Source organism: Passer montanus, unplaced genomic scaffold (genome assembly GCF_014805655.1).
Source record: "Passer montanus isolate IOZ18808 unplaced genomic scaffold, ASM1480565v1 scaffold23, whole genome shotgun sequence".
NCBI lineage: Eukaryota > Metazoa > Chordata > Aves > Passeriformes > Passeridae > Passer > Passer montanus.
Genome location: NW_024366926.1, coordinates 8,186,241 through 8,194,006, shown reverse-complemented (window position 1 = coordinate 8,194,006; position 7,766 = coordinate 8,186,241). Strand labels below are relative to the sequence as shown.

Below are 7,766 nucleotides of genomic sequence, written 5' to 3'. Positions count from 1 at the left end.
TGCAAGAAGTCTTCAGTTTTCTTCCTGGTTCACAAATAATTTCTGTATTCTAATATATTTGTTATTATTTTAATCCATTTTGTTAAGCAAACATCTTTATATCTGCAAATTATTTACACTGTGCTATGAAAATATTGCAATTAATAATTCATTGCAGTAATAAGAGAGTGCATTTGCTATTCACAGGCACATATGAAGACACATTCAAGAACATGCAATACAAAGGAATCCCACTACTACTTTTATCATTTGCACATTTAACTGCTGGAATTTAACTAACTGGAATTAATTTACTTTTAAAAATATCAACGTCATGCAATCACTTAAGTGACTTCAAAAACATTATTTGCAGCTAAGTTACAAAAATTCAACCGTGCCAACTACTGACCAAACATATGCAATTGAATGAGGAGCTATCAGTAATAAATTAACCAGATTAACGTGTACGTAACAGTCTCAGCGTGGTACGGTGCTGCTGGTAGTTTCAAAGTTCACGTATGAACTTCTTTCTATACTGCACATGTGGTTTATGAATGAAGCCTGAATGAAAGAAGAAATTAAGGGAAAATAAGGTAAGTGACCCAAAATGAAACTAATCTAAGTATTTAAGCGTAGACTGCTTACAGGGAAAAAAACCCAAATTTTTGATTATGATTTAAATAAGGAATGGACTAATCCATGTCCACTACTTCCTACTATTATGCTACAGAGTGTACAATGCATATCTAGACTGATGAATAACTGAAGACAATCATTTCATAAGATGTCTTCTTAAAAGGAAATTGATCATTGAAAAATCCACAAAAACCTCACTGTGAATTCAGTAAGGAAGATTATCATGTACATATTCAATGCTGACTATAACAAAATTAGTATGTTATTAGCTCTTGTGTCTTTGGTGCTGTACTGAAGTTATTTCAAAATATTGATTTAGGCATGGAATTAATATGAGAAAGAAAGCTTAAACTGTACAGCAAGAATCTAAATAAATTAATCACAGGAAAACCCAGTCTGAAATTATCCATGATCTCTCTGTGGGTACCTCAAAATAGTATCTAAAAAAATAATTTCTGAAGTTCACATGCCACAGAAACTTAAAATCCGCTATTTTCCACTATGGTTTTACCTTCTCAAACATGTCTCAATTAATTTAAATAACAAATTTTCCTGTTAGATGATCAGCACACACCAAAACCCCTTCAGATACTGGGTTACAGAAAAGTACAAAGAGAATGAGAGGTCTTGTTTATGAACAAATAGAGTAACTGGAAATGATCCCAAGCCAGTTCCCTCTCTCTATCCACCAGTCTATGTTTTTCTTTTCCAATTACCATGCTAATAAATTGGTTTAGTATACATTTCCAAAATCTCATTTTAATGAGATTGACTATTTCAGCTCTCCTCCTTTTTTTTTCTTTCTTTTTTTTTTTAATAGAGATATTTTTCTGCATCAGAAAGCCCTTTTAGACTACTGTCTATTTCAATGTCAGTGGCAGCTGATGAAATATATATTTTAAGCTATGGAAAAGTGCTCCGTTAAAATCTACTGCTCTTTGATTATTCTTTTTCATACAAGAAGTAAATATTTACATCCTGAAACACTGTCACTTAATAACAGCAGCACCTATTTGTCACCATTCTCTTCTTCCTTCCCTAACTGGCCTCCTTCTCCTAACCTATTACCGTCTCAGAATGCCAACAGTATTTTCCACAGGTGTTCCACAACTTCTCCCCTCTCTGTTGCCTCTCCACATTATTGCTTCTTCCTAAAACTCTTTTCACATTTCAGGCAGGGAAAAACACTCAAAAGACACTGAATACTGGAAATTCTTGCCTCTTCTTTCCCCCCACCCCCCGAAGTCATTTGAAGCACCTAATGTTATTTGTACTTAGTGACAGGTTTGTGGATAAAAGCGCCGACAATGGCAGACAGCAATGAGATGACCATCAACCTTGTTGTGCTTGGAAAAGCTCAGACAGGCAAAAGTGCTGCTGGGAACAGCCTGCTGGGCAGTGCAGACTTTGAGAGCCGTCTGTGCCCCAGCTCCGTCACCACGTGCTGCAGCCTGGGACGCAGCGGCCGCATTTCGGGGCTCATCCGGAGAAATGGCTGCGAGTCAGCTCTCCGTGTTCGAGTACTGGACACCCCCAGCTGCCCTCACAGTGCTCTGAGCAAAGAGCAAGTGAGAGACACGGTGAGAGCAGCCCTGGCTCGGCACTTCGGGGAGGAAGGCCTGCACTTGGCCCTCTTGGTCCTCAGGGCTGACCTGCCTCTGTGTCCAGATGAAAGCGATGACACAGTTCAGCTCATCCAGGTAACCAAAAAAAAAAAAGTCTCTGCCCTAATGGCAACTCTTTCATCTTCAGGTGACAGTAGCTACGGCAGAGTTGACTGCAAAAGTGAATTTTTTTCCAACGACAGCCTAATGAATTGCCAGTGGCAGACACTAATTTCAGAACAGATTGTAACTGATTTTGAGTCCTCAGCAAATCAAAGCTCTCTCCTCTCTTTCTGAAACTGGTAATTCAAGACTTCCTTGGGCAGCTTAAAGGAAAATTTTGTATGTGCTTGATATTTTTCATCCCTAGGGTCTAAAACAGATTAATCACTATCAATACACCAGGTGGTTTTGACACCTGCTTACCTTGGAAGTAGACCTGTACTTTATCCTTTAAAGTAGTTCTGTACACTTTAGCATTTAGGTTAGAGTCAAAATCACTGCAGTGTCCTTCTTCATCAAGGTAGGCTTCTTGTCATATAGAGGAGTTAGCAGGATTGCACTGAAGTCGTAATTTCATTTACACCTGTAAATTAAAGCCCAACCTCTCCTAGTCCTATTAAAATTTTCTGTACTTTCTAAAAGAAAAGCAGCTTGTTCTCTCCATTTCCCTCCATCAGATAAATTACAGAAGTTGAAGAAAAGCTCTCTGGCCCATTATTTAAGGTGTTGCATTTGATTTGTGTTTTTCCTGAATTGTTGAGAATAGTTCAGTTTTATGGATCACAGCTGGAACTGAAGTTGATGTTACATAGAAAGTCATCATTCATTTTTTCAACAAAAGGTGCTTCAGTGTTTTCAAGAAAGTTTTTTGAAGAGCTCTAAACAGTGTGGCAATATGGATATGTGGTAACTACCGATTTCAGACTAATGTGTGACATGGCTAAACAACCAGTTTTCCTTATTTACATGAACATTTTTTAACTGGAGACATTCTGTTAACATCTGTAACCAGGGAAGAGAGAACTGCTAGTACTGCATGACCACATATTTTCACAGAAATGTCAATGTCTCAGAAAGGTGAAAAAAACCCCAGAAATTTCAGCAACTCGTATAGCATGAACTGGATTACTGCCAGGATTAAAAAAAAAAAACATACATGTAAATGGTCTGGTAATGTACTAAGCATATGAAATGGGAGTGGAGAAAAGAAATAAGAGATAACTAGTTAAAATTTGCTTTTCATTACAGGAACTTCTGGGTCCCACGTGGAAGGATTTCACTGCAGTCCTACTTACTCATGCAGACAAGGCAGAAGAGGCTGGATACAGTGAGGAAACATATTTGCACAGCGCCTCAAGTACCCTGTTGTCACTTTTGAGCTCACTACAGCATAAATACATCTTCCTAGACAACCACAGCAGCATAATTAAAGAGCAAAGAAATATTGTCTTAAGAAAGCTCTTGAATTTTATACAAAGAAATAATTATCAAGTACTACTTAAACACAGCAAGGAATAAAATTAGCTTTAAGGTGCTCACTTGTCTATTTTCTACAGTAGGTAACATCTAATAGAAATAAAAGAATAAAAGCCATCAACTGGAAAACTCCACATCCACACCAAGCACCTTTGAACACACAATTAGAAATATCTCTTTAGCTTATCAGTACCTCACACCACTGCATTCAGAATCCTAGGTTCAACCACAAAATCTGAATAAATTAGTGCTCCAAAATCATGCTAATATGTGTGTAGTTACAAATGGGATTTTGCACTACACCAGACTGTATATTCCAGTTCACACAGAATACAGATCTAGGAGAATAAAATGAAATTTTAAAAGAAAAAAATAAAAATAAAAACGGAAGTAAAAAATGCATGAGATCAGACTCAGGGGGCCTCTGCTCAATTCTTCAAGCCTTCAGAAGTTCCTCTGAATTTCCATTTCTAAAAAGAGCTTTCTGGTACTAAAAGCTAAGATTTATCTGTTGTAAAAGTATTCCCTACCATGATTCAAGATTAGTTATAACTGAGTTCTTGAACTACAATGATTTTATTTAATAAGACATTATAGGATATACAGTTTACAAGGCAGATAAAATGGCTCCCATGTGCTTAATGCTATTCAGCACATTTAAAAGAACTAATAACTATTACTTATTGCCAGATGCATGAAAAACTAACACTTTACAGGCACAAACAAAACTCATTCAAAAAGAAAATCTGTTCATCTCCTCTTTATGCATGTTTCTTTTAATTTTATATCACTGTCATTTTGTTTTCTCTCCACTTACTGGATGAAGTTCAAAGCCTGCAAAATTTAGAAAGGCTGAAGTTTGTTTTTAATTTCAGTATTTAAAATACTATTTACTGTTTCAATGGTTATACAGCAACAGTTTAATTTAATATTATATGCAAAAATATCTCAAGTATCTCTATATAGCTAATCAAAAGGGTTATTGTGAATGGATGCAAAATATTTATTTTCATATTACTGCAAGTAAGGAATTAAAAGAATTAATTTGAGGCTAACAGCCTAGCAACATAACTATTTGTACAACATTACTATGAAATAATACTAACTCTAAAAATTGAAGAAGCTATTTCTGTTAAAACCAAAGCATTTTTTGTATAAAACATCATTGCATAAAGGCACATTAAAACAAAATCAAAACATCAATTATTTTTATACCTGTTTGAGCACTGGAAACAGATTTTTTTTGGTTTGGTTACTTTTTTGGGTTTCCTTGCAGGCTGGATTTTTGGGTTTTGAGGGGCTTTATTAATTTTTTATTAGTTCCAGGGATCTGTTATTAATTATTTCTTAGTCCTACCTATCAGTTTGGAAGGATATACCTAAGTGGACTAGATAAAGAACTACTCTAGCAAAGTGGCAGCTTTGATCTTAATGAAATTATAACAGTTTAGTTCTGGGGACATGAAAGTGTATCCACTTGTACATCCTAGGGCATAAACCACCACAGTTTAATCTTCCAGTTACAACTGACTGCAGACTACAGAGAGAACACAGGCAAGAACTAAGGTGCAGAGGCTTACAATACATCTGAAAACTGCTTGGAAGAAGAGGAGAAAAACTATTACAAAGTGACTAGAAGAATAAAAGAACTGTGCTCTTCACTAACCAGCTGCTAGTCCTGCAATGAGCACACAAGGAACACGGCAGAATATTTTCCTTTTTCCTTTAGTTCTTGCTAAATAGAAGCTCTACACCTTCAAGCTGTCCAGAAAAGTTACTTGCCTGCCTGTGGTCCCACCACAAACAAGCCTTGGCAATTAAGTTATGAGCACTGAGTGGTTAATAACTGCTGACAGCACACAACCTCAAGGACAACAAGCCTAGTGAAGGAGTGAATTGTCAAAATGTTGGAGATGTAACACATTATGGAAAAGAAGTCAAACACAACAGGTCTTAGCCATGCATTTCATGTTTATTATCGTGCTTGCATCACTCTCTATTTCAACATCTGTAAAAGTTTCTAATAACCATTTATTTATTTAATTCCGCTGTTTGCCATGGTCTCTGCTCTGCACACTCCTTTCCCTTTCACTTCAAATGGAACTCCTTTGTATGTAGCAATACACTGGTCATTGGTATGAAGATCAGGTTGGATTTGCTCCCAAATCTTCTTCTTTGGATTAAGTTCCTTCTCAGGATCTCCTGTTTCAAAACAAAGAATAACCTCATAGCACACAATTCGGAGCAAGAGCTCTATGTACTTACACATCTATGACAGCCCCCACAGCATTGCTGCACACACTCTTAAGGGATAAAAACCCTAACATTCCTTTTGATTCTCAAATTGAAAACTTTAGTTGGAATTAGGAACTGTCTAGGAAATGTCTCCAGAACCTCTCTGAAAAAGAGGATCTTTCAAGGTAAAAAAGTTGTGTCAGACAACAAGCACTGTCAAAAGGAAGAAATTAAACCATTGCTGTTAGTTTATACTACAGACCAAAAGAATTCCCAAGAATTAGGTACATATGGACCACGTTTGAAGGTAAACAACAGACAACAAGCACTGTTGTTAGTTAGTTTACACTACATTTGTTGTTAGTTAGTTTATACTACAGACCAAAAGAATTCCCAAGAATTAGGTACATATGGACCACAGAAGTACACTGCTCACCAAGACAGGTTTGTCAGCATCTTAACTTTAGAAATGAATGATGTTTTAATAAGAAATTAAATGCACTTAGCAGATGCTGTTACAGTTGTGGAATACTGAATTTAGACAAGAATAGTTCAGAGGTGGAATACTGACATATCATTTTAGCCCCAAGTTACACACTGTTCTGCTATGTTTTGTATTGTTAGATGACAAGCTCTGATGCTCAAAACAATAGAAGCAGTAGAAATTAGCTAGTTTCAGCAATTATGGACTCAGCCTTGATAAGCTTCAGTTTCCTCTTCCCATGGATATATCATGATAAGATACCTACACCCTAGTGGTATTGACAGTAACTAACTACATTAGCAAATCTGATTATTTAAGGATCTCTAATGACCACAAAAGGCTTTTTCTAATAATGTTTGAAATAGTATCAACAAATTATATAGCCTAGTGAAGGATATTATTCATATTTTTGAATAAGCATGAAATGCAAAGTACAGACATAAACCAAACTAAATACAGGGATTTTAACATATCTTTTTCTAGTAGTTGGTTGAAATTCATCACTACTTGTTAAGTCCTGACTGACTGACCAACCAGTGGTTAAATCCACTACTCTCATTCCAGCCTGCCTTATGCCTTATTGGTATTCTCCTTTAAATGTTTTCCATAGTTCAGTCTACTCACATTCTCAGTGCCTGCAAACCTGAGCTATTTCTGTCTATATGGGTATTCTGTAGTGTCTACGTGTCTGTATTCTGTAGTTTCTATATACGCAAGAGAAGCAGGCTAGACCAGATTTCTCTGTGAAGTAAGCTAGCCTTACCAGAGCAGTATTTAATAATGCACTCAAGTTATTTCACAACCAGAGAGCATTTAGTATTTCAGAGAAAAATCAGTCACAACATTAATAATTTTCTTTATATAATATTTATAATTAATATTAAACAGAGGAAGAAATTTAAATACCCTGATTATTTAAACAATTGCACTACTAAATAAAAATTATTAAATGTTTAGAACTAATTGTGCATTTTCCCAAAAATAAATCAGCTTAATGCTCAGGTTCATGAACAAAGGCAAACTTGGATTTAGACCACAGTGAATGCATACAAACTAATAAAATCATTAAACAGAATGTTAAGTGATCCATTGTAGATTTTCCTTCCCCTCCTCAAATATAAAAAGCACATGATTTCTTTTTTTCAGTAAGAAAACCTCCTGACTTTTATTATAAAAAACACATTTTGGATGTTAATAAGTTTCTCTGGAATCCTGTGTCAAGCTCCCTTGGGATCTGTGGTGAGCTCATATTAGATTAGCATAGGCACCAATTTTAAATACTACCAGAGCTTTAGGCTGTGCATTTTCCTATGCCTTCTCCTCACTGCATTCCTTCTTCCCAGAAAATA

The 7,766-nt window shown here is 35.9% G+C and overlaps 2 protein-coding genes across 3 annotated transcripts in view; one reads left to right on the top strand and one right to left on the bottom strand.

The window, feature by feature from the left end:
* The first annotated feature begins 474 nt into the window (after positions 1-474).
* Positions 475-4,901, top strand: GIMD1 (GIMAP family P-loop NTPase domain containing 1). The gene is made up of 3 exons (XM_039710386.1): positions 475-572; positions 1,894-2,315; positions 3,471-4,901. Exons 2-3 carry the CDS (start codon positions 1,923-1,925, stop codon positions 3,738-3,740), a joined length of 663 nt encoding a protein of 220 aa, XP_039566320.1. The 5' UTR covers positions 475-572; positions 1,894-1,922; the 3' UTR covers positions 3,741-4,901.
* Positions 4,902-5,649: 748 nt separating this feature from the next.
* The window catches only part of AIMP1 (aminoacyl tRNA synthetase complex interacting multifunctional protein 1), a 31,140-nt gene continuing 29,023 nt past the window's right edge, over positions 5,650-7,766 (bottom strand). The window contains exon 7 of one of the 2 annotated variants that reach the window (XM_039710384.1): positions 5,650-5,900. In XM_039710384.1, coding sequence (XP_039566318.1) covers positions 5,734-5,900 — 167 coding nt within the window. In that variant the 3' untranslated portion in view covers positions 5,650-5,733. The remainder of the gene's footprint in view (positions 5,901-7,766) is intronic. The other variant, XM_039710385.1, reaches the window with a different exon arrangement.